Here is a 27563-nt window from a genome sequence, read left to right on the forward strand (position 1 = left end):
AGGTGAGTTTAAAGTTAATAATGGTGCAATGTATTATATTTACAGACAAGACAAATGCTGACAGCCTGTTTTTACCCTCCCTTATAAGAGGTTAACGTGAAAAAACCTTGAAAAAGTGGAGAGCGCCCCAATGACCCCATAGCGTCAAGGCCGTGCAGGAGCGTGTCCAGATGGGTGTCATGGGGTGGCCCCAGCCCAGGTTGCAATATACCCCCACCCCTTTTGTTTTAGGGAATTAATTACATTTGCTGGTATAACATTTCTACTTTTGCTGGCCTGTTTCTAAGTCTTGATAGTTTAAGTCAAAGTAAAACATTTTCAGGTTGTTGTACGGTGTAGCTTTTCACAAACTGTCTGTGTGAGGAAGTTCTCTAACCTATGACTTCAGACTCCAGAGCTATATGTGGATTTTTAATCTACATTGAGTCTTGCTGACAGAAAACTAATGGTAAATGGCCTGTATTTGTATAGCACTTACTAGTCCCTAAGGACCTCAAAGCGCTTTACACATCCAGTCATGCACCCATTCACACACTGGTGATGGCAAGCTACATTGTAGCCACAGCCACCCTGGGGTACACTGACAGAGGCGAGGCTGCCGAACACTGGCGCCACCGGGCCTTCTGACCAGCAACCTTCCGATTACAAGGCGAACGCCCAACTCTTGAGCCACGATTGCCCCAGACTAAACTAGATCAGTGTTAAATAGATTGCATTTTAAATTTTGTTTATCAGTTATTGTAAAACTGTGTAATGTGTTATGTTTCCTCCACTGAAAAAAAAATTTCCTGACTGACAGAAAGAACTAAATTAAAATTTTGATTGAATAATTTTAGTTATTTTCTCAATTTTTAGTTATTTTCTCCAAAAACTTTGATTTAGTAAGTCAGAATTTTGAGATGCTTAACTAGATGCTTAAAATGTTTGAGATAATAACCCAAATTCTAAATTATATATGGCAAAAAAGTAGTTGTTTGTTTTGTTTAATTCAGGGTTTTTTTTTCCACTGGCAGAAATAAGCTTCCAGATTGTGAATTTAAAACAACAAACAAATAATGTTTAAATATTTCATTACCAAAAATGTGAAATCTATCATCTGTACCTTATGGTATTAGTTTTGCTGAATTAAAAAAAAAACCTGTGGATGAAAATAGCGAATGTAGTGCATGGATACATCTGTTTTCTTCGTCCCAGCCCTTTGTCAAAATGAAACTAAAACTTTGAAACCTAAAAGCTGAAATAGGCGGATTTTTATTTGTCTCATTTCCACAGACAGGTAGGTTTCATAGTGGCTTTCATAGCATTATAACTTCTCCGTTTTGCACTTTATTGTTGTTGTTTTTTGGGGTTGTTTTTTTTTTCTTTTTTTTTTTAAAAAAAGAACAGTTTTCTGTATTTTACTTTTATAAATTTCATAAGCACCCCCCACACTCCCTAGCAGATCGTTACATGGAGAAACCTTTGGAATACAAGCGCGCTGATCCACACAGGTATGCACACGGGTGTTCACTGCTCGTAGACCCAAATTACACCTTTCTTGGCTGCTACTTCGAAGCACATCTGTCCTGCGTGCTGCACAACAACATTGAATATTTAGTATTTACTGCTGTTTACACTTAGCTAGATTAATGCGATGGTGTTGTGTTTAGTATGTTGCTTTGTTTTTTTTTGTTTTTTTTGTCTTTTTTTGCTTGTTTTCTATTCTTCTCTCAACAGGTGATCCAGGAGATTTTTATTTTTTTTCTCCCCCCCTTTCTCACCGTCCCTCTCCCCTTCTGTTTTTCCTTTCCTTCCTCTTTCTTTCTCCCTTTCCTATCTCTCACTCATGTCTGTCCCGTCTGTAACATCTGAAAATAAAATATAATAAATAATAAAAACAAAGATCGACCAAATGGACCAATACGGCAATGCCACGATGATCCATTTGGCAAAGTAAATCCATTGGGTATCCTTGTTGGTCTTCAGACAACAATTCTGATGGCTAAAGAACCAAATGGGACAGGCGGGAGAAAAATAAATAAATAAATAAATAAATTTCATAAGCACAAAGTAAAGCACCAAATTGTCTTAAAGAGAGGAAGAACAGTCAATGTGATAAACTATTTTAATTACAGCTATTACCAATGTTAATTACTGATTGGTATTTCAATCCTTGTCTGCATGTCAAAGTGTCATTGAGCAAGACATTGAATCCCGAGTTGCCTCCCTTGTAAGTGTGTGAATTATAGGGCAAAAGGTGCTTGAACAAATGTGTGAATGAGGTTTTTAGTAAGACGGCAATTGGAGTGCTCAAATAAGGTAGACAATCACTATGTAAGCACAGGTCCACATAGAGGGGTAAAAGTGACCTTCAGTTTACACTTAACTTTGTTTCTCAGTGACAAATATTATTAATATCAACGGGATAACCTGAACTATTTATAAATGAGTAGGGGAAAAAAATTTCTGCATTGTTATAGCCATTTTGCCTGCTGAATGAGGGTAATCAGTCGAAACTGCCCTTGATGACTGCCATTGACAAGTGAGAGGATATTTACTAAAAGGTTTTGTTAGGTTAGATTTTTATTTGGGATCACTAGAATCTATAGTTTTTTTAACCAACTGAATAATTACTTAGAAATCTGCAGACATATCAGTATAAAAGAATGTGTGGAGGCAGCTGTAGACACAATAACTGGTGCCTGATATCGGTCACGGCCACCTGTTAGCTCAGTTCCTGCAAAACAAGCATTTTCTATGAAGAGTGGGATATGGCTCTTAACAGGGTCCATTCGTCTTCTATATGTTCAAGACATTCCTTAATACAATTCAAAGTGTTACACAGGTTACATTTCTCAAAAGCTAAACTAGCAAAAATATTTCCAAACGTAGAGCCATTGTGTGATAGATGTAAACAGACTCCAGCTACTTCCCTTTATATGTTCTGGTCCTGTCTGACAATTGCTCCCTTCTGGTTATCATTTTTTGATGTCATCTCTAAAGCCTATGCCTATAACATCTTGCCTTCCCCCTTGGTCTCAATTTTTCTGGTATAATGACTGCTGCTCCCCCTGCCCGTTTACAGAGGGTCATTGCCTTTTCGTCATTATTAGCAAGACGCCTGATTTTATTTAAACGGAAGTCTACTACTGCTCCATCACACCACCACTGGATAAGGGATGTTATGCAAAATGGCAAGCTGGAAAAAATCAGATGTACTCTCAACTGATCCATCAGCAAATTCCACACAACATGGGACCCTCTGATAGCATACGTCAACAATCTACCTGGTCTGAAACTGTGAATGTTCCAGACCAGTTCCTACCACCCAGATAAATGCACATTCTCATATAAAACTCTGTGTAATTCATATAAAACTACATCTATATATCCATTTTTTTGAGCACCCATCTAATTCAAAGTCACAGGGTGGCTGAAGTCTATACCAGGACACCAGTCTATCACAGGGCTAATATGAGATTTAGTGCAGTAAACAATAAATAAATAAATAAAATGTAGGACAATGTTAAAGAACAGAAAATAAAATATTAACATTTACTGTTTAAAATGTTTAATTTCAGTGTAGTTTTCATCACTGTCACTGTTGGTTTTCTTTTAGATCAGTTGCAATATAGATAATATTTGACAGACTGAGATTTAGAAAGTTCAGATGAGATAATACAACACAAGCACTTGACTCGCTGTCAACACATTATTGTTTGTGCCTCAGATTCAACAAGGTGCTGAAAACATTCCTCAGAGTTTTTGGTCCATGTCAACATGATAGCATCGGCAGTTGCTGCAGAATTATTCGCTGCACATTCCTCAAGAGAATCTCTCATTAGCCCATGTGCCACAGGCGCTCTGCTGGATTGCAATCTAAACTGTGGAGGTAATTTGAGTACAGTCAACTTACTGTTTTCTTTAAGAAACCAGTTTGAGATGATTTGAGCTTTGTGACGTGGTTCGTTATTCTGCTGGAAACCATTAAGAAGATGGGTACACTGCAGTCATGAAAGGATAAACATGGTCATCAGCAGTACCAGGCAGACTGTGGAGTTTAAAAGACGCTCAATTGCTACTAAGCGGCCCAAACTGTCCCAAGAACATGTCCCCCTCAAGTTTTCAACCTCAATAAACATGAATGCAACTAAAAGATATATAATTAAAGGTTTATTTATTCAAACAATCAATCATTAATGGAGATGCGCTGGTATTAACTAAATGCACACTAATCAAATAATAATTTGACCAGATTCCATTAAATTTAACATTTTATACTGTACATAAATAACAAAAATATTTCAAAACTTACATGTAATAAAATAACTTAATGGCACAATTAAGCCACCAGTGGCCTGAATTGTTGATACAAAGCAGGATGGAGCCACGCTCTTATCTTTACCCCCCAAAAATGACCCTACCATCTGAATGTCACAGCAGAAACTGAGACTCCATAAGCTTGAGGCGACATTTTTTCATTTCATATATCGTCCACTTTTGGTGAGCCTGTGTGAACTGTAGCTGTGAACTGTCCTGTTCTTGACAGCTTCAGCCCACGGTGTGGTCTTGGTGCTGCTGAAGCCCATCTGCTTTAAGCCTTGACATGTTGTGCATTCAAAGATGCTCTTCTGCATACCTTGGTTGAAATGAATACCTTTCTTCTGTTCAGTTCAATTCAATTTAAGGTTAGTTATATGGCACCAAATCACAACAACACTTTCCTTAATACAAAGAAAACCCCAACAATCATATAAGCCCTGTGAGCAATCGTTTTGGCGACAGTGGCAAGGAAAACATTTTCCATAATATTTCAACAGGAAGAAACCTGCAGCAGGGAGGGTCGTCATGTGCCGCGAGCGGTTGGGGTGAGGGGAGGAGGACGTTGTGGAGATCTAGATCTGGGATCTGACAAAAACTAAAACTATCATTAAAACTCATTTTATTTTTATTCAATTTAGTTTTTATATTAATGTTTTAATCATTGAAACGCTGAAATTTGCAAAGTCTGTCGTTTGTTTTTATTTCCCGTTTTATGGTAATTTTGATGGTACGCGTTTCACCGAGGGACACCTGAAAGCAGCACGTCATTGAGCGTGGACAGCAGCGTCGTTGCGGTGTCCTGCTCACACATCCGCGATGACACCCAACACCAGACTTTGCTGTTCACGCGCGCACAGTGGATGAAACGAGGCTGTCACGTGCCTCGCATATCCCCTAACAAACCTAGAAACGTGCCGGATCATAAGAAGCGCTTTCACGCGGCATTCAGGGAGCAAAAGAATCAGACAAACGGCTTTTTGCGCCACCTGTCGAGCGCACGAGAAACATACGACCTGTGTCTGTTGTAATTATAAGCCTGATCCAAAACCATTGAGAGGGGAGGGACAGGTTTCCATGTAAGCTCACCCGTTTTCCCTGCTATAAGAGGATACCCACTACACTAGCAGTGTGATAGTGGGACTTTTAATTGTAAATAATTCTCAGTATCACGCCTCTGCACAGGTGTAAGAGTTGGGCTGAATTTGATATACTGAAAAAGGCTTAGTGAGCCAGGGCCTAGTTTATATTATACGATATTATAAGACTGTTTATAAGATATTATAAAACTGTTTGATCAAAACTGTCAAATGTAACCAGAAGAAAAGGCTCAGACTCAATTTTGAGCTTATTTTCAACACTAAATCTCAACTATGAAATAAGAAGGTAAAGTTCTCACATTTGCATACTGGCTTTCAATATTTATTTATTTATTTTTTAAAAGATGATCTCCCCTTGGGTCACACTCTAGAAATGTAGGATACGCACAGAAGACATATCTGAGGAACTGATAAGCAGTGAGGTGAACTCATCCTAACCCAAAGAAGTCAAATAAAGCAGGGCAGGTTATTGCAGTTTCAAACCGAAGTGAGGCTGAAATTACAGGCCTGCATTGATTTTAAATGGAAGATGAAGGTCGTTTTTGCAGTAAAAGCTGGCCGGAGCTCTTGCCAGCAAAAGAAGACCCAATGAAAATGACAGATAGCTATTAATTATACTGGGCATTAAGGGCAGTCTGGATTTAATTAGACCCATTGAGCGGGAGGAATCACAGCAAAAATAGATATCATGCATAGGTCAGTGCTTTTCCATACTTTGAAAGTCTTCACTTAAGACTCTTTATTTTCTCGCCTTTCTGTGATCGCTGTGGCTGAATTTGACGTGGTAACAAAGTAGGGCGACAACAAGAATGAGACTTAAAAATCGATCAGATTTAATTTAAACGGCAACCACAACTCAAATAAGCTTGGGCTGATCAGTCTTCATGTCTAGACAGGCAGAAAGGCAGCACAGGCACTCCCTGTCCTGATGTACTGCTATGCCAAAGCCACTGAACCCACATTTCCTTCACAGGCTTCAGTGCCAGGAGAGCCATATTCATAAAAACAAATGAATTCATTGCTTTGATATTTCTGTTATTGGTTCGTGACCTTGAAAGGCTTCCAGAGGGTCTTCAGGTGTTTTCAAAGTCGTTTCCATGCAGCACTAAAGGTTGACCACCAGGTGGCAATCTGCTACAAGAAATATGTTAGCAGAGACTTAACTAAGATCTTTTAATCCACAACCTGGAGCTATGTCCCAGTTTTTTTGGTCAGTGCGCTCAGTAAATGGCCAGTTTAAACCTCAGGTTTGCTTCCATGTTTTCATGCCAGCTTCGCAGGGACACTCACTTTGGTATCTTGTTTTGGAAAGCAGGCTACAATCCCACCCCCCTCAAAACACCCTCAAGTGATTTTTTTGATGCTTCCTCGCTACGCTGCAAGATAAACAAGCCTAAAAGCTTCAATTAGCCCTTAAAAATCCTATGAGCAAGCTCAAGTAGCATACGCAGTGAAGATGATTCACAACATCCTGCATTAACTTTGTCAGTTATAATCCATCACTTGGTAATAGTCTTAAATAAATCTTATAGTAATTGAGATGAATCCCTCATTTCAATGACAAGTCTGGTTTTTAAGACCCAATTACCACTTTGAGTTCTCTGGCCCAGAGGATGTGCGGCGTATGAGAAGAGGGGGGCAGCGAGCTGGCTGCTTTGGCGGAGAAGCGAGGATGGAGAGATGGACTCGGTCCAAATAGGGATGGATATCTTCCTCAAGGGCTGCACTGCATTAGAGGCCAGGTAGATTTATGACAAACGCACACAATCTTAATTTGTGCTCAGCCCGATAATGCATCTCAAGGCCAGAATAGTTCTGCTCAGTGTTTCTTAACTGGATGTTTCTTTAATTATATGTCAGAGGCCATAAAACTCAAGAGGAGATTTTCCCACAAAGCACTGTTTTATGTCTCGGTCATTACTGTAAATTACAAGTAACAAGAAAATATGGAGGGAAAAAATCAAAAAGAAAAGTGGGTTTATTTGTTTCCATACACTCTTATTTTTTTTTCAGCCTGTTGGTACACTGATCATCTGTAAGCCTCATCAAACATGACACAGTTGCTGCTTCCCCCTACTAAAAAGCAAACTTGCAGGAGGAAGGAGAGGGGGGGGGTCGTTCACCTTAAAGCAAACGTGTGTGAAAACAGAAACTCGTCACGTGAAAAGGAGAGAGGAAAAACAAACCTGTACAAATACTGAATAGATGAATAATACAAGAGCAGCTGTAAACATATACATATTCACACAAAAAAAAAAACAACCTTCAGTGCTCCCCTCCCCAAACATCCAGCAAGACAAGTCATTTCTATTCTTCAGATGGCGTGTGCACACCTACTGTATCGTTATCAGACACGACGGTTAATACTAGGAATAATAACAATTCGAGAAATCACAAAAACCTGCAGGTTCACCGACCTCTACGTGAAAATTCATGACGGCTGTACACAAAAGCTCCTCCTGCCTCCACAGCCCTTGGCTTTACAGTCCTGCCCACTCTGTCCCCCCCAGTCTGTTGTTATATTGCCTTTTTTTGTTTCAACATGATGCCGCTTAATCTTTGGTGAAAACATTTCTCCATTCAGTTACACATTTGTTTGTTTTTTTGTTTGTTTTTTAAATGTATGCACAAAATACCTTCTGCAAAATTTAACTAAGCTGCTGATCTGTCTGAAGAATAAGAAGGGATTCAACATTTCAAATGATTTAAAAGCACCCTTCTTTCAGTCTGTGGGGGAGCATTTCCTCACCATCGGCTTGGCACGCACGCACGCACGCACACACACAAACAGTAAAATCAGTCAGTGCATGGTTTGCTTTCCCTCGTCTATTTTCAGTCTTTCACCCCAAAGCCACTTCTGTGGCGTCCATGTCTGGAGGCACAGCTCAGCTCAGCTCAGCTCGAACCCGGAGGATGACTCGATGGCATACAGCAGCTTGTTCCTCATCAGGTGCTGGTCGCAGAACTCGGGGAGCTTGAGCAGGTTCATGCAGGTGCTGGCGGTGGGCAGGCGATCCAGGTCAGTCCCTCCGTTGTGGATGCAGAAGGCCGGGTAAAGCTCCTGTTTATGAGTGAAGGGCTTCAATTAGAAACTGATAGAGAGAAATCTCTACATCCCCGAGGCGTTTAAGAACCATGGAAATTAAAAAGAAAAAAAAAATGAGGCGACAGGCAACACGTGTCCGTAATGATCCCAATTTCAAAACCAATTCAGATTAAGCAATAACTGTCAACTTCCACAAGGGGATAAATGTTAAAAGAGAGACATTAAGTGCTAAGCTAATACAGTGGAAGTATAAATTGAGGAAATAATCTTAGTGCTTGAAAGGTACCGAGTGGGGAAATCAGCCCACGGTTTGACCCTTGGATGAGACGCTGGAGGAATGGTCATTTCATGTTGTCTAGCTGGCATTTTTTTAAATCAAGCCTCTCGCCGATGAGGCCACCTCATCCGCAGGCGGTGACACGGACCGTTTCCATCACTGGCCGGGCCAACGCACCAGGTACTCCGCCCTGATTTCATCCTGCTTTTTAAAGTTAGCATAGATGGCTCAGCGGCCACACTTGCCCGATTAAATGGCTCTTTAGGGGTTTGGCCATAATGACCCCATTTTTCTGACAATTACCGTATTAAACTATCGTTGCTTATTGAGAAAGTGTCATTACCGCAGGCATCATTTTGGGGGGGAAAAATGGAGAGTTTCCATCATCTTTTTTAAACGGCTTCTCCTGACAGAGCCATTTCTCCTCTAATGAATCCTGGGCCGAATCACGACAGCTAATTAAAGCTTAGCTGGCTTGAGCTGAGGGCCGGGTCAGGGGCCGCTTCCCTACGAATTACCGCCTTCTGCAGCCCAGAGACGAGCGGAGGCGGGAGGAGCGGAGTCATATTTATCAATGGTGGAGTGAAGGCAACACTCAAACACAGAGAGGAGGAGAGCGTTGCTCCCCACAGCGCAAAAATCAAGTTTTCTTAACCGATGACAATAACAAGGAGTACTAAAACCAATCATATCATGATTACACCTTCTGGTTTGACAAAGTATGACATAAAAATTGTTTAATGGCTCAGAGTAACACTTTCTCCTTTTTTCTCCTATCTCAAACTACTTAAGTGTCCCACAAATCAAGTCAGTGAGAAAGCGAAACAGCTTCCAATTAGGAAATCATTTCAGAAATAGGAGGTTAGCGGTAATGATTCAGCAAACGGTCTTCAGAAGTAGATGGATGGAGTTTCCTTGCATATTAATCTCGCAGAAAACTGCTGCTTTCTGCCCCGTCGCGCAAAGTTGAAAAGTTCAAGAGGCTACCAAGTTCTGAGCGGCAATATTTGACCAGCCAAGGTTTTTCCAGCCAAGCCCACGCATGCGAAGCTGCAGACAGACTTCTTCTGCAGAGGAAGGTCATGAACTATAAAACAACAGTGGACGTGGTGATAAGACTCGGGTCTTATCGCCAGCTAATTTGAAAACGATCATTTTCTAAGCTGTTATCAGTCTGGGCATTTTCATTACAAGCCTATTAAAGAGGGAACACTCCCTTCTGTTGAGGATGGAGAACCAGAGGATAATGGTGGGCAAGGCAAGTGCAGAGAGAAGAAGGGGGGGGAGTCCACATCACCTTGAAGCCCAGCAGCGGTGGTCTGGAGCAGCTGGTGACAAACTTCAGCAACTTGCGCTTTTCGTCATCTGTGAATCCTTCGACCACCTCCCAGAAGATCTGGATGACGGGATGAGTGGCTGAATACCCGCCTGAAGATGACGATGAGGGTGTAAAGTTAGAATGAAATTTCTCAGTTCTATAAATGAGAATTTGCAGAAAAAACATACACAAGAAAATAAAGCACTTTGTACCTACCTGAGTAGTTTGTAAAGTTTTTTAGGTCGTCGAGACAAATTGGCACATGAGCCCCAGATATCAGAACCTTTAAGATGTATAAAGCATATTTTTAGCTTCTTTAACACATTTTATGTTTCTTCAGGTTCAGTTATTTATGTCACGTGTAGAATACCTGAATCTCCTGCTGGTCAAACATGCGCAGCCACTCCAGGTTGACCACATTGGCCAGACCCTGTCTGAAGGCCAGGCAATGAGGCCTGATCTGCTTGTTGAGCCTGTAGTCAGCCACCAGATGGATGTAGGCTATTCGGTTTGCCGTGGTCACAGGAATATCTTTGCCTCCAAGCTTCAGCTCAACCACCTGCATCAGAAGGCACACGAGGCATTTACACGGTTCTTTCACAGTTCTTCATTTTCTCTTTAAAGTTCTTCAGTTGCGAGGTGACCGTTCGAGTATTTATTTGCAACGTGCAGGATTTAATTCAATAACACAAAGGTCATTAAAATAGTTTCAGCAGCACTTTGATTAAAGGTAAAGCTCTCTCCATGCAAGTGTGAGGAGAAGTGCACTTCAGTGTTTCCAAATATAGCCCGACTACTGAACATCTGGTCCAATACAATTTGGCCCAGTGTTCTCTTTTCATTAGCTTTAGAGCAGTTAGCACTTGATAAGATGTGCTCATCTCAGTTCATAAAGCTGGCAGTGCGATGACATCATAGCATCCGCAGGAGTAAGAAAAGAAAAAAAAAAAGTAATGTTCATCTTTTTCCAACGCTGTCTTGGGATATGAGATCTAGTGTTTAGACAATTAAATTACTCACATGTATAAACGTGACTTCAGAAACTTTATTTCCTCTTTCTTTTACTCCAATAAATTGATTACAGGGGTTTAAAAAATACTCACTGCCTTTGTTGCTGCTGCATTTCCTGCAAATACTGCAACACTGCACCACGTGGCAATGTGAAAAGTTTTAATCAGGACGATCCACATGGCGGATTAAATCTCATCTCAAGGTACTGCAGGACTGGGTTTGCATTAATTTTCCTAATTTTAGTCAGTGTGTTATTTGCAGCTGGCCAAAATATGGATAACCACCTTTCTGTGTCTTTCTACCTAAAGTGCCAGTTATCAGCTCAAACTCTTCCGGATGAAGAAAAATATGAACTTGCACTGATTTTCAGCATCACTGTCACAGATAGCTCGACTAAAATGAGCTCAACATCATCGTTTTGCAGTGAACAACTTTCAGCTGCCACGTTGGATCAGGTTGTCATGCTGGAACCAGTTCCCTTTCTGTTTGTTATTTTTCTCATAAACCTCCAACACGTGGCAAACAGGAACGCCGCTTTTAACAATGGTCGCATGCAGACGGTCACAAAAACTGACCGATAAACACTTTACAGGATATTTGTTTAACTAAAATAAAAACTATTGTCTGAAACTGCAGCGGTGATGAATCAGCACCTCTGACGCATTCTTAACAAAAACTGATCGATAAGCTTCACAAAGGCGTTCAGTGCCGCAATACTCAGCCAGACCGCACTATAATGTAAGCGGTTTTTCTTGTGGTTTTTTGTGTTATTTTTCAGCTTCTACCTTTGCACTGCTTGTGGTCTAACTTAAAGTTAATCATTTTCTGTCTTTTTCTCACTCACAGTGGATTCTGATTATGTGCTAATGTAAGAGAATTACTATTGTTATCTTGCTTGCTCTGGCTATCTCACGAGGGCAAATGCAGGGCAGACTGCTCCCGGGTGTGTGCCTAATCTTTCACAAATTGTTTTCCCTGTCGTGTTTGCGACCAGGAGGGCTGTACCGTGACTCAACCATTTCAGGTGTTTGAGAAGAGCTAATACGACGCGCTAAGACCCTGAGTAAACAGGAGCTCCGTGCAGAGTGCAGGTCTGGGCTTAGGTGACTCAGAGTGATGGTGGTTGTTCACCTCCGGAGCCTTGAGCTTTGGAGGGGGCGTGCTTAAGAGCAGCTAGCTGCTTCTGTCAGGCGTGTTGTGAGGTAATTTCTCGGGGAAAGGCAGGTGGAACGGTCAACAGAGCTGCTGTGTTCGCTGCACCGCAGCAGGGCTTAGGGTGACAGCGGTGACGTGCTTTATCTCTCTCAGAGCTGAAAAGTGGTACATTATGAGGGAAATGAATTATTAACGCCACAAAGAGAAACCAAACAGGAGGAAGGACAGACGGCTAAGCATGACCAGGATACAAAGAGATGGAAAAAAAAAAGTACACGTGAATCATTTATCCAACTAAATCCCACCCTGTCCCCAACCCCGGTCACCTGAGCTTCTCCCAGATCGTTGTTGACCACGGTGAAGTTAAGGCCCAGCTCTTCCACGTCACCCTCGTAGCTCTTGAGGAAAAGCAGGTTGCGATACATCTCTGGGTCCAGGGAGGCCAGGTGGTGAATGTCCACATCTGCGCTGGTTCCAAGAAGCTTGGACAGGAAGAAACTCGCAAAGGGCAATTCCACCAGCATGTTTTCATAAAGCGCCTGCGGGAAAATGTTGATGTTAATCCCTTAAAGCCTGCATCAAGAAATAATTTGCCACGAAATTCTGTTTTGTTTTGGGGGTTTTTAATTGAGGGTTTAAACCTTCTGACAAAAACTCAAAATTGATTTGTATAATATTTTCTGCATTCAGCATAAAATCTACCTTTACCGCACCAAATCCATTCAAGTTTAGCAGTAAGCAACATCTCATTAAGGCAACTTTTAATACAGGGAGTTGATTCTAAATTCGATTCCAATTAAAATGTATTTCTCTGTATCAATCGTGCCCTCCCTCAGAGTTTGTATTTGTCCAACCAGAGAAGCCAAATATATTCAAACTACAGTCCAGGTGAACGGGAACACTGTACCGTTTGGAAAACCAAATACGTCGCTTCCTAAATTATTCAGCGTCTTCAGAGATTTACTCACTTTTAGAGGCAACCTCAAGTGGCCATTTTTTCTGCCCTTTTGTTTTTTAGTTTCATTGCATCAAACACCACAATTAAATAACTAAGAGCCTGCTTCCAGCAGCAACCAAAATGCTAGCAAGCACAAATTAAAGAAAAAAAATAATAACAAAATATCACATTTGCCTGAAACTCCTAACAATGAACGAAGTGATAGAGACTTCATCTGATCACATCTGAAAATACACAAAACAACCTACCGCAAACACACACGCTTCTGCTTCACCGGACTCAAACTTTATAAATGCCAATTCTCACCTTGACCTTAAATGCCATTAAGTACCACAGCCGGGCAGGTGACTCATAAAACGAAAAGCTAATGTACTTGAATAGTCCGAAAAAGAGCCCATTGGAGACATTAAAATATACAGGTCTTTATAAATGATTGCGCTAAAAACCCTGACCGCATCAGCTAAATGGATTATAAATCTAGAGGATTTCCATAATGCATGCATCTTAAACACACACACACGCAAGCATAAATCACGGCTATTTTCTAAACACAGGTTAATTGTGCAACTCCAAACATTGTCTATTTTTCATGCAAAATAATCCACTTAGCATTTCTCTCGTGGCCGCGACTCATTTCAGACCATATGCGCGGCGTGGCCCCTTGAAACCTATCAATAACACTTGTGCTGGGAAGAGGCAGCATTAAGTATATGGAAAAAACCTGTAGCCTTATTTTTTTCAATGCCATTTACTTTATTTATGAGTGTTTATTGCCAGAAATTGTGCCAAAATGACTTGGGCTGGAAAGAATTAATTATTATGGCCCAGGCCCTTTTAATATAAGTGAGTGCAGTGGCAACGCAATTAAAGCAGATCGCGGCACCATCAGGTGGAATAAATGCCAACAACATTGCAGGTGCATTCTGTTAGCTGCCAAATAAACTCCTTAATTTACAACATTAAAAATCAATAAAATTATAATGCCTTCCAAACGCATCTCTATCAATCAGCAGTGCAGAACTATCAGTCAGAGAGCAGACTGTGCAGAGAGCTGGTGTTTGGGTCGGATCAAAGCAGTTCACAAAGAGAAAAGGCCACTGCCGAAGAGGCTGGAAGAGAATCTTGATATTTGGACAAACGCATGCTCCCATCTAGATTAAACGCAACTTTTTAATCTTTAGGTTGAAGCGATGCCACCGCAGCAGCAAAGTAACCTGTTTTCATGTTTTCCCATTTGTGGCTTAAATCTTTCAGCTTGTCAGCTGGGTGGACAAGTGAGGAAGAAGGATGATGGCCGGCCTCTATTCTGATGTTCAATCCACTTTCAGTGAGTACCCCCAGACAAGCCACTCCTGCCTGTAATACATCACCTCCACAACAATGGCACGCCTCGGACATTAATTAACAATATTAATCTCCTGTGTCCTTTGAGCCGCGCCGTGAACTGTGCACACTGCAGCAGCGGTGATGCAATCCCAATCTATATAAACGGTTGCCTTTTATCCAGGCAATAACGGCACTAAACAAATATCAATACACCTCTCAAGTGGCCACTCAAACGTCCATTTTTATGGAGAAAGAGGAACTTAAGGTAAGGTTAATTGAAAGTCAAATTCAAATTAATTTCCCACCGCCTAATTGCCTGAACCATTAGCTCTGGGGAGCACAATGTTGCAAGACGTAGGGGTGGGGAGCTTGTAACTGCTGATTGATCATGTCTCACTTCCACAGAATGCAGAGAAGAAGAAGAAAGGAGAGGAGAGGAGGGGGGGGCTCAGAGCTCTGATAAGTGGACTGGACCACCCAGGGCCGAGCAAGAGAGAAGAGACCTGGATGTTCCTGACTGTAAAAGAGATCAAAATGCTATTACCACATGCTTTGAACGCTTATTTATGTCCTGTCTCTGACGAGCTGCTGATTTAGTGCCAACCAAATGTGATCACTACACAAACAAGAGGTAGGAATCATCGGCTAATGGAAGATCTAATTGAGAGGCGACCGCTTGTCATGAGGTAATTCTTCTCCAGACTGAGATGGTACCCCCCCCCCCCCCCTCCCAACAACGCACACCCCTGAAGGAGGCATCTTGATAAACAATCACCACCGCATGCATTAAGGATGATTTAGAAACATTAGGCTCTAATAAATAGTGCCATCAGGCAAGGAAAGGGGCAGAAAAACAATGCTATCAACAGATTACGCAAACTGCTCATTAATGAAAATAAAGCCCACGCAAGTGCCAGATTTAAGTTCTTGACAAACTCCTCCATTATATAGGTTAATATTTCTTAGTGTTTTACTTTGGAGGCTCACCTTTCCGAGGATCCTGCCTAAGAAGTAGTAGTGTCTGGTGAACGAGTCTCCCACCAGCATCTCTGCAGCGGGGCTGGGGTACAGCAGGCCCTCGTTGGTCGTCTTGAAGAAGCCCTGGTTGGGGTTGAAGCCCGATTTGAGGAGCTCATTGAGGAACTCGCGAAAGATCCCACCTCCGTCGATTCCCGCCTCATCCAGACCGTGAGCGTTCAGCAGGTGCACTCTGATCCTCTTCTTTAGGTCCGGTTCTTAAAAAAAAGAAAGAAAAAAAGACACGGGACATCAGGAAGATTTCATCAAGGTACAACAAGAATAAATATTAAAGACACTCTCTGATAACATTCATGGTCACAGTAAACTGAATTTATTTTCCCTCCATAAATGTCACCAACAGCCTCCTGAAGATCTCAGAGATTTTTTATTCTTCACTTCACATTACTTTTTATAGTAATTTCCAGCAGGGAAATTAATTGAGACACACTGCCAGTATCTTCAGTCTAACAGTTAATGGTCATGTTGTCAGTTTTTATGATCACAAACCTATTTCCTGCCATGAAATTGAGAGAACAGCATATAAACGGAGGTTTTCACAACAAAGCTAGCTGCTAGCTTTAAAACAATAGTTTTAGCTTAAAGGCATATAAGGAAACAAACCATTTCCTGTGATATAAGTGGAGTGAGATTGTTATAATTCAGGACAAAACTGAACTCTTGCATCATTACTTTAAAGTTCGGTTTGACCTTGGTTACTCTTGGAAGTTAGGAGACTGAGTTTCTTGTAACTCTTTGGCAGCCCTGTGGATCAGCAGTCACAACATGCTGCTTTTTACATCACGTGTACACTGCATTCAGTATTTCTAATCATAAAAAATACACTTTCATATGTTTTTTAAAGCTTAAAATCATCTGTTGTCTGATTTTTCCCCCCGATTAAACAAACCTTGCTGACTTATTTTCTAAGTGCTTTTATGAGCTAACAAATGAAATGTGACTGTGTTTACCAAACATGCCCTTCCTGGTAATCAGCTGGATGACCCCCATTGTTTAAAATACCCCTATATTTATGTAGTTTTATTTTGTTCTAAGCAGGAAATCAGTTTTGCAAGTAAAAATATAAACTGTTGTGAATAGAAACAATTAAATGCATATAAAAAAAACAGTGATTAACACATCAAAGTAATCTATGCCTCACAGCAAAGGAGAAGAAATGAGCGGAGAGGCCCAACAACTTGTAAAAGTTAAGATCAAAGTCCAGATTTTTAGGCCATTTTGACAGAATCACATTAGTGGAGGTTTGCAAACATTCACTTACATAACTTCCTCTACCTTCTTCCTAACTTTTGCCCTCATTGACCTTCTGAGTAACCCTGTGAAACCATTTACACAGTGACTAAATTATTTCATATTCAGTGCAGCCGACAGGAAATATTCCTGTTCCATTTTGATGTCACCTTTATATTAAAACTAAAACTTGAACATTTTATCGAGCTGACTGGTTCCTTTTTTAAATAATTAATAAAATTGCAATTATTTTGACTTGTTATTATTATCGATCTATTAAATATTAAAAGGTTCCTTTAGAGGGTTGAACTTATTTACCATCAGAAAATGTAAAAACAGTATTAATGTATACACTTGCCACCCACTGTTAGGGAAACTGCTCATTAATCCAAATATGTAATCAGCCAATCACAAGGCAGCAAATCAATATGTTTAGGCGTATAGGCATGGTCGAGACAACCAGCTGATGTTCAAACTGATCGTCAGAATGAGGAGGAAAGATAATTTAAGTAATTTTTAGCATGGTGGCTGGTGCCAGACGGGCTTTTCTGAGTATTTTAAAAACTGCTGATCTGCTGGGATTTTCCACACACAGTCATCTGTAGATTTTAAAGAGAATGATCCAAAAAAGAGACAATATCCAGTGAGCAGTAATTGTCTGCATGAAAATGCCTTGATGAGGTCAAAGTTCAAAGGAGAATGGTCATGCTGCTTAAGGCAGACACAAATAACCACTCATTACAGCCACGGTAGAAGAAGAGCATCTCTGAACACACAACACACTGAAATTTGCAGTAGGTGGGCTCCAGCAGCAGAAGATCACACCAGGTGCCACTGCAGCTGTTTTCTGTCCACTAAGAAAGAGAAACTGAGGCTACAATTTGCATGGGTTTAGTATCGTGGATATGAAGCCGACAAATCTACAGCCACTGTGTGATATAGAAACAAGTCAACATGGACCAAAATCTCAGAGGAATGTTTCCAGCATCTTTTTGAATCAGTGCCACAAAGAATTAAAGCATTTCTGAAGGCAACCCAATACAAGCAAGGTGTACCTAATGAAGTGGACATTAGGTGTATATATTCCCACAAGTCTGAAGTGCTGTGCGTTTTAATCCAACAAACATATTTTGCACTAAAGCACTTTCTTGACCTGCAAAATATTATAATCAAATTCTGTAAAAGGTCATCTTTCAGAATAATTAATGTATGGCAATAAATCAAGACAGCTATAACGTATATACACACATGAATGATATAGATCATGTCTTTAGCCCAGGTCTCCTACTACTCTTTTTAATCAGATTGCTCCCTCTCGAGCACCCTTTCAAATTCAAACACAAAAGAGGTGACTTAAAATAATTGATTCCGCTTTTATGCGCTCCATTATAATAATCGCGACCACAATTACAGCTTTACTGAAATTCAATACTCTGCACAGGAGAGCCAACCTTCATCTTTGCTGCTAACCAAAACCTTGATCCTTGATATTAAGATTTTAATGGAGCATAACAAGAGTTTCGGGAACATTATCGGCATTTACTACAGAATGCCGCCTCATTTCTTGTGCTCGGAATGACGCAGCTGCACGTTTTCTATGGTGTAATGTGCTATGATGTACTCGCTTCACATTGTTTACCCACAAAATAATGCACGTATTACAGTTTTCTTTTATTGAAACTGTAACGCGCATGCAGTACCGTTTTCTGGAGAGAGTTTGTCGTAGGCGTCCTCATATATGTAGTTGCGCCTGATGGTGACATTGATGCCGTCGGGGAACGGGCCGTCCCCCTGCACATCTCGCTTGTCGGCGAAGATTAACCTCTGGAAGATCTACAAGACAGACATGAACCCGGTGACAGGGTCAGTGACAAATCCTGGGAGTTATAAAATGTTTAATCCTGCGAATTATTTTGAGCTTTAGATTTTGAACATACAAACACGAACAATTCCTAAAAGCAAAGCGCTGCTAACCAATGATGGGTAAAATCCAAATATGTAACTGGATAACTGAAACAAATGGATTTTTGCTCCTCTACTTTTACCTCCAATCAATAAAAAAAATATGAATGTAGCTACAAAGACGTAAAGCGCTGCACTCGAGTTGTTACCACAGTGTTAAATACTTACTGGCAAGCTTTAATATTCTCAAAATAACCAGCAAATTTAATAGCATTATATGTATACTATATAAAGGCAATCACTATAATACAACACTCAAAGCCTTATGGTGCAGCTGAGTATGGAGCAGCGGTGCAGTACCTTCACTCGCTCCTCGAAGGGCACCACAAATGGGAGCTCGGTGAGGATGGCCAGATGTCTTTCCTCGGACACAGACAGCTGTGGAGGCTCTAAACCAACTAAAAAAACAAAAAACAAACCCACAGTGTTCGATATTTTAGCGATTGCTTTAATGCAGGGAATCAGTCATTTTCTTCTTGTTTTTATACAATATAGTTATTTAGTGATTTTTGTCCAAATCACAGTAAAAAAAACTCATGATCTAAATACTTTGTGCTTTTATAAAAAAAAAAAAAAGTAACTTCATGAGTCTCAGATTTAACCAGGGGCGTAATTCCCAGGGGGGTTATGACCCAACCAATATAATCCCCCCAATAAAATTATGAATTATCTTGCATAAATACCAGCAAAATAGTTGCATGTTTATTCATCTGGGGATTTATTTATTTATTTAGACACAGATCTTGACCCCCCCAATGTTCAGCACAAAGTTACGCCGATGAATTTAACCCTCAGTATGTGCAATATAATTGTTCATTAATACACAATATTTGTAATTTAACAGCCAAGTGGTTTTTGAGCTGGAAGCACACTCTCCAACATCACTCTGTAACACTCATCTAACATAATCGCTCCTCACTGTTAAGCATTACGATTAAAACTTCAATCGGTCCACAGGCCAACCATTAAATACCCTTTCCACCCTACAGCCTTTTAATTAACCCAGCTGTGACCTGTCCATCCACCTGCTGGGCTTTATCCATTAGGCTGCTGTTTGTTTTGTATTAAACTTGGCATTTAGACTGTTTAGCCCACAGAAGAAAAAAAAACGCTACAATAGCTAAACCGCTCTTCACCCTCCTCCGTGTCCACTGCAGCTCAATTATTCTGCCCAATTAGTCAATCTGATCTGCATTTTCCCATCAGGTTTCCATCTTTGAGGAGAAATATGGCCTCTGAGTGGTCAATACATTGCTCATTCATCAGCCATGGGGCTGTCCATTTAAGGAAATGAGAAAAGGCCAGACAAACACGTGGACCAGATGTGGCTGACTTCATCAGGTACTTTCACGCTAATTGAATTTATCCCACACGGCCTCTGAGTGGCACTGGGTAGATCATACACACATTTTTATCAGCTTGTTTTCACACCGTACTTCACAGAAACCCAAAGTGAGCCTGATGAAGCCCCGTGTCGACGTCAGTGTATTTTCCTGAGTGCCTAATTGAGTCAATGAAGAGAAAATGTGGTTAATATATCTTGGTAGGAATGGGGAAGGTTAATGACTTTTCTGCAGCTTCTTTTCACATCCCTGGGAGGCCTGTGAATGAAACATTATGGTACTGGAAATGTACTTCTATCTCTTTATCTCACTCATTGAGGAAGAATCTACTGGCTATCAGCAATAACACTTCCTTTACACAAACATGATTTTACACTCAAACTTCTCTTATCAGATACATTATCAATGCACAATTCCATAATATATGAAAAGCAAACACAGAGAAGGTGACTTTGGACAGCAATTACTGTGATTTCTTGGACTACTTATCAAGCTGACACAAACATTATGTGCTTCTAAACTTTGCCAAATGCCAAAGGAGTAGCTGTGTGGTGTACATTAAACAGCGCTGATGATAATAGGCTTAAGAGTCTAGTCATTCCAGTTGATGACAAATAAACATCAACTATTCTGCGATTTCAGAGCAGGATAAATATGAAGGTCAATTAGATGACATAGAAAAAGGTAAAGGGGCTCAATTTGACACCCATCTTTTTATAAGGGGAAAAAAAAAAACACCTAACAGCAGAAATTACAGTACCATCCAGTGTAGACTGAAGTGGCCCAATGCGGCCCATCCTCCGTGTTCTCCATACGTGTCTTGCAGATGGGACGTACAGCTGGGTGACCTGGAGAGAAAAGAGAGGAAGATAATGATGAACCTGAAGCTCCTGCCTGTGCCTTCGAGCCAGAATAAGGGTTACAGGTGACTTTACAAGCCCAAAACATCTTTAAAATAAGAAGTCTTTGTAAAGTTTTTCTTACTTTTACAGCAGTGGTGTACACATAACTATTTTTTTTTTTTTTTAATTTAGAATAATTTTCATTAACTTTTCAGCTACAAACAGTAGAATATGCTGACTCTGTTACCACCTCTTGAAATTATGCTCTTCTGTGCAACGAAAAAAGAAAAGAAAAGAAGCTGAAGTTTATGAAACTCCTCTCACTTGCTCTAAACATGTCTTCACCTTGTTAGAAGGGATAAAATGTGTTGTGATGATCATTTTACCCTTAAGAGGGTAAATTCATTTTATAATTCTGTCTATTAAAATTAAACCAATGCAGAACACGCAATGTAACAATGAACCAAACAGCTGTGATGACAGGTAAATACCTTATCGGCCCGGATGTTGACCTCCTCCGAGAGCCAGTGACCTGCCGGACAGAAGGGTCGGCGGATGTCACGAGCTTTCACCATCTTCACCAAGTTAGTGATGACCTAAAGTGGAAATCAAACACAAAGACACACACACACACACACACACACACATCCATACACATACCACATTAACATCTTTAAGTCTGACATCAGCATCCCTACAAGAATTCTTAAAAACCGCGGCTAAAGTCTATTTTCAGAGGAGAGCAGCTGTTTTTTTCTTTCACGTATAGGCTGTTCAGTAGGATGAGGTGCCTCCTCTTGGAGGAAAAAGAAAAAGCAATTTGAGAATTTAGCCATTAGTGCGCCATTTATGGGGAGTATAAAAGAAAAACGACCTGCGCCATCCCTCAACGTCCAGCCCTGTTAATTACTGGCGAGGTCTGCTGACATCAGCCATCGGACAGAGGAAGCAAAAGGCCGAGCAGCACTGGATCACAGAGCTGTAGCAGAAGGGCGAAGGGTTGCAATGATATTTCCATTTGGTTACACTGATATTACTGAACCTTTGTCCGAATGCATAATGCTTTAAAGGATTGAGACTTGTATCATTAACCTGAATTATTCTGACGCCATGTGAATGTTTCATGTTTCAACGGGGCCTCTTTCAGTAAAAGTTGCAACAGCATTTTTTCCTCTTTGAACCTAAACAGCAATAACATATCCCTACTCAGTTGCTAATTTCCAATAAATTCAGACTTTTGATTCTGGTGCCATCATTTGTGATTCTCTGAGCCAGTGCGAGAGGGGCGTGGCCCGTTATCTCTCGCTGCAGCAGACAGAGTAGAAAATAACTTAACTAAATGGTGCCTTTACATTTCACTTATGCAACAAGTCTTTTGCACATTTGGAAACCGTTGCGAGTCTATCTCTGTGAACATACAAAGTGACCTATGTCTGAATGACAGCATGCCCTCACTTTAGCAAACTAATGAGGCCTAAAATGTTACATATCCCATGTCTGGAAAGGCTTTAGAGCTTTTTCAGTCTGCTAATGACTCAAATGTTAATAAGAGGCTCCCCTGTTGCTATGGCAAGTCCGAGTTAGACACCTACTGAACAATCACATGCACGTCTTTGCATGAAGATGTAACGCTCGCAGCCAGTCAATTTCCGTATAGTACCTCAGCTAGATTATTCCAATCGACATGTTCATTTCTAAAGCATGTCATTTACATAGAGTAACAATCAATCTTGGCCAATCACCGGGAGGCAACCAGAGCCCGCAATAATGGCAAGTGCAAAAAGCTGTAAGAGGCACGTGACGATAGGTTTGGAGCAGACCTACCCCCTGACTCTGGGAATGAATAAGCATTCCTTAATTAGCCCATCGGGTTAAGTGCAAACCTTAATGGGCCTTTCCCAAACTCCGGCGTGACATCGTTCTCCAAACATAGCCAAGAAGAAAGTTCCATTAGCAATATTAATACAAGCTTAGTTGATCATTTTCATTCAATTAACTTCTTTCAATTAAATAGATAGCTCGACAATGGAGGTGATAAAAGATGGGGAGGGACAGCTGATGACACGAACCAAACATTAGCGTGTTAGGGGTCAGCAGCGTTAAACCGACTGTAAATCCCAACGTTCAATTTGGAAAATGCATTTCCCCTGCTCCCCACTTCTTTAATGGGTCGTTTTAGCTGACAAGAGGCCTTTGAGCTGATCTTTTATGAAAATCCCAGACATGCGCTTCACGTATTCACCACCTTTCAGAGAACACAAGCGTTCACTTTTAAATCCTTTGTCTAAGGGCCAAGAACAAAGTTGCTTAAACACAGTTTCTCGTGGAGAAAAGCAAAGAGGAGAAGTGGAAGGAAGATGTGGAATCGAGACTAGGATTAAGTTGAGGATGTTTTCTGCCTCATTTCCTCTGGGTAAATAATCAGCGTATGACCTCTCTGGTGCTCCGTCTCATCTTTGCCTGTTCATGCTTACATGCTTAACTTCCACTGGTATGGACAAGCATTAGGCCAATCTTGCCTCAACGCACAGAGGGACTACACAACAATTAGGCCCATCGCTAATGTGCCATGCTTCACGGTTAACATGCTGATGAACAGACTTCAATAAAACAGATTTAGCATGATCATAGGAAAGACTCATGAAGAATATGTAATGCTCACTAAATACATGTGTGCACTGAAAGCTAATTACTGAGATACTGCACGAATCCTTATTGTGCTTTGTGATCTTAACTCCTACTTGCACATGACTGCTCTGGATTTTTCTTATCGATGACAGAAAATATGCCCACACCTGAGGCCAGAAAAGATTCAAAAGTTTCCAATTTTATGCTAAATTTAAAATTTTCTACTCAATATAAAGAAAAACTTCATCTTAAAACACTAGCTAAATTTCTCTCGCTGGTATATCTACTGAGATACATTGTGCGCTCACTTCCTGCCTCATGTTTTAGGGTTAAACACACGTGTAAGCAGGTTAAAGGAAAAATATTTTCGCAACAATGAGACTGTGGGGCTTTTTCTGACATTTTACTGCTCAAAACTTCAGTTTTCAAATTACTGGCTTTGCCACACAGTGAGAAAGCAGGTTTCTGACTTTATTTCCCATGATGCACTTAGAGAACTGTAGGAACTGCAAAGTTTGAAAGTTCTGCTTTTTAGAAACTCTGATATTTTTTCCCATTACTTGATACACTTTTGTTTTCCATCAATTTAACTCTTAGCTTTTTTTTGAATGTGCACTTTGTGTTTGGCAAAACCCTCAATGTCATACGTTTTTATGCTCTGAAAATGAAGAAGATAATAATTTTACCTGGACATAATGAGAAATACAAAACAGACAAACAAAAATGCTATAATATATATATATATATAGGACTACACATCTTACCTTGAAGAGTTGCACCCAGCGCTTCTGTTCGGCCTGGATATGCTGCTGAACCTCGGTGTTCGTCTTCACCCCCACACTACGGAAGGCAGCCATGTACTCCTCTCTGTGCTCTGCTTTGGTCTTAGGGTAGGCCAGCTTGATGATACCCAGACATGCATCTCTCAGACAGCGAGACAAAGTCACAAGCTCTAACAGCGTGAAGGGCATCATGGAGGACTGCGTCTGACCTGTTGAGAGGGAAAATACATTTACAGATATCGATCTGCACCACCTGTGACTGCTAAAAACAAAGGACAAAGCGGGAAATGAGCGATATGGGATGGATATGTATCCCAATCTGTCGTACATTCGCCTGTCCAACGACCTCTGTACAAAATATTTGTCAAATAAAATATGTAACGTAGATATAAAACAGGGCACCTAGAGGACTACCAGAGAACCATAGATACGCCATTATATCAAGTTAAACAGATGTTTATGTCTATTACCTTCCATTGCATGTCCAAAAAACTCGCTGTCATGCACGGAGATAAGAGAGTGGCTGAAGAGAGAGCTGAAGAGATAGAAGACAGGAATGATGCGGTTGGAGTCCTCAAAGGACATGGGAGACCCTCGGGAGATCAGCTGTAAGAGTGGCACCATAGACCTAAAGGAAACACAGACACATAAACATTTGAAAAAATAAGTATAAGGTTGTGTGAGCAGGCAGAAATATACTGCACATGGATACAAGCTAATGGGAGCTTAAAAACCTGCAGTTTGTCTACTGGCCAACTGAGGCCTACTGCAAAAGTCCCATGTTAAAAGCTCAACTTTACAGCATTAAAAAACATATTTACAGATTGCTTCTGCTTAACTGAATCACACTGAATGGCAGGTGGAGCCGCTTGGTGTCTGCTAGGCCTCATCCACTAGTTCAAGTCATTAAACTGGACATCTTTACTGTGCGTGTGCTGTTTGCCTGTTCTGGAGCATTTTTAATATCGGACTAATCTTATGGCTTGTAGTGTGGTAAAGACTGTCCAAAAAGTCTGCTTCTTTGAGGTTTTGGTGGGTGATATTCTGGTATTTTTTCATCTCTTACTGTATGGATGTTTGTGTGTTCCCCTTTCATCCAAATGCCCATCTTCTATACCATCTACGATACAAACGTGGTGCGTCTGGAAAGTATTCACAGCGCTTGTTCCACACTTTATCAAATTACACTCATACTGCAAAATGGATTAAATTAATTTCTCACCTCAAAATTCTACACAAAATACCCCATAATAATATTTACATATATTTGTTATCTTGGTTGTGTGCTTAGGGTCGTTGTCCTAGTTCGAGATCCAGAGCACTTCAGTGCAGGCCATCATCAAAGATGTCACCGTACATTGCCGCATTCATCTTTCTATCGACCCTGACTAGTCTTCTCATTTATGCTACTGAAAAATCATCCACACAGCATGATGCTGTCACCACCATGCTTCACTGTAGGGATGGTCTTGTACAGCTGATGAGGAATATCTGGTTTCCTCCAGATATGACACTGGGCATTCAGGCCAAAGAGTTCAATCTTTGTTTCATCAGACCAGAGAATTTAGTTTTCATGGTCTGAGATTCCTTCAGCTGCCTTTTCATTGAGGAGTGGTTTCTGTTTGGCCACTCTATCACACAGGCCTGATTGGTGGAGTGTGGGAGAAGTGGCTGTCCTTCTGGAAGGACAATGAAATTCTCCTCTTTCCAAAAGAGCAATGCTGATGCTCTGCCGGAGTGACCATCGCAGTTCTTGGTCACGTCTTTATCTAAATCCCTTCTACTATAATCTCTCAGATTGGCCGGGTTACCAACTCTATTGAGAGTCCTAGTGGACTTTTTCCATCTACAGATGATGGAGGCCATTGTTCTCATTGGGACCTTCAATGCTGCAGAAATGTTCCAGATCTATCTGAATGTATCTGAATCCATCTTGGAGTAAAACTGTAACATGACAAACTGTGCAACAAATGAAGCACTGTGAATACTTTCTGGATTCACTGCATATCTATAACAATGCTTCAAAAGATAAAAATCGTATAGTCAATGTTAGAGTAGCTCACCCAGTGATCATCTTGGTTGTCATGGAGGTGATGAGGTGCCAGAGATGTCTCAGGAAGCGTGCATTGAAAGCCAAGCTGTACAGAAGTCTGCAGAGAACAAAGACAAGCACATAAAACAGAAATATTTAAGTATATTAAATGGAACTGAAAAGACTTGAGTGAGATATTTCAATCAAATGGCACAATCAGTGTGAAGAACAATACATTTACCCTTGGCCAACCTGTTTACCCTGCTGAGATTGTCAACTTTGTCCCGTTAATCAGGGAACACCCAGAAAAAGACACTGTTAACCAATATTTCCCTCACACAATTTTCTTAGTATTTTTTCTTTCTGTCCTTTCATACCTTGCGAGGGGCAAAAGGAGATTAAATTAGCCATTAAGCTTTATTTAGGTGAGGCACCTTCCATTAGTAAACTAGTTGGTGGTGAGGGTGCCCATAAACAGCCCTCTGGCTTCCTGCTGGAGCCCCATTTAACTTAATGACCAGGGGACGGGGCGACAAGACAATGCAGGACGTAGGAGGAGGGGAAACCTGGTCCTCGCTGTGACCCTGCAGTACTGGCATGCTTCCACACTCACAGTGAATTACATGATAACGCAGAGGAAGGCCCACATACTTTGCTTTAGTCTCTCTGCACTCAACGGGCTGTGGCACCAAGGTGTGAAGGCGCTCTTTGTTCAAGTGTGTGTTTTTTTTGTGTATGCTCCTAAATTGCATGGCTTTTCACACGGAGGATAAGAACAGGTGACAATAATGTGGTAAGTAAGCTGAAAAGCAACATGAAGTAGCCCTGCATATAATAGGCCTCTGTCTACTGACACCTACTGTATGAGGATGATTGCCGTTAACAGGGCAGCATCATGTGTTCACAGTAACACAGAGGAATAAAGGTCAGCAGAGGAAAAACATAAAAGTTGGTTGAGTGGGAAAGGGGCAATTCCATGTCTGCTAGATAGTCTCATCTCAGTATCAATGTTCAAATTCCCATTCCACCATCCAATCTGCCAAAATGGAGATTAACATTAGGAGCAGACAAACCTCAATATGGCTTGAAAAGTGGTTTGTGTTGATCACAGGCCATCTGTCAGTGCAACAAGACACTGGAGGGAAGCAAGGAGCAGTGCTGTGGGCCCATAACAAGTGATGTGGGTGTTTGATTGAAATGGGAAACAAAACACTAA

General features: G+C 40.9%; 1 protein-coding gene across 1 annotated transcript in view; it reads right to left on the reverse strand.

The window, feature by feature from the left end:
* Positions 1–7359: 7359 nt before the first annotated feature.
* ube3c (ubiquitin protein ligase E3C) overlaps positions 7360–27563 on the reverse strand; it is a 30012-nt gene continuing 9808 nt past the window's right edge. The window contains exons 12-24 of the mRNA XM_085468246.1: positions 26379–26465; positions 24786–24943; positions 24298–24524; positions 21397–21501; positions 20824–20911; positions 19021–19118; positions 18459–18591; positions 15478–15725; positions 12533–12745; positions 10411–10599; positions 10257–10323; positions 10020–10150; positions 7360–8460 (exon numbers count right to left, since the gene is read on the reverse strand). Of these exons, the coding sequence (XP_085324372.1) occupies positions 8290–8460; positions 10020–10150; positions 10257–10323; positions 10411–10599; positions 12533–12745; positions 15478–15725; positions 18459–18591; positions 19021–19118; positions 20824–20911; positions 21397–21501; positions 24298–24524; positions 24786–24943; positions 26379–26465 (1915 nt within the window). The 3' untranslated portion in view covers positions 7360–8289. The remainder of the gene's footprint in view (positions 8461–10019; positions 10151–10256; positions 10324–10410; positions 10600–12532; positions 12746–15477; positions 15726–18458; positions 18592–19020; positions 19119–20823; positions 20912–21396; positions 21502–24297; positions 24525–24785; positions 24944–26378; positions 26466–27563) is intronic.

Source organism: Copadichromis virginalis, linkage group LG9 (genome assembly GCF_057382275.1).
Source record: "Copadichromis virginalis isolate Kocher_CV1m ecotype Utaka linkage group LG9, C_Virginalis_male_GT1.1, whole genome shotgun sequence".
NCBI lineage: Eukaryota > Metazoa > Chordata > Actinopteri > Cichliformes > Cichlidae > Copadichromis > Copadichromis virginalis.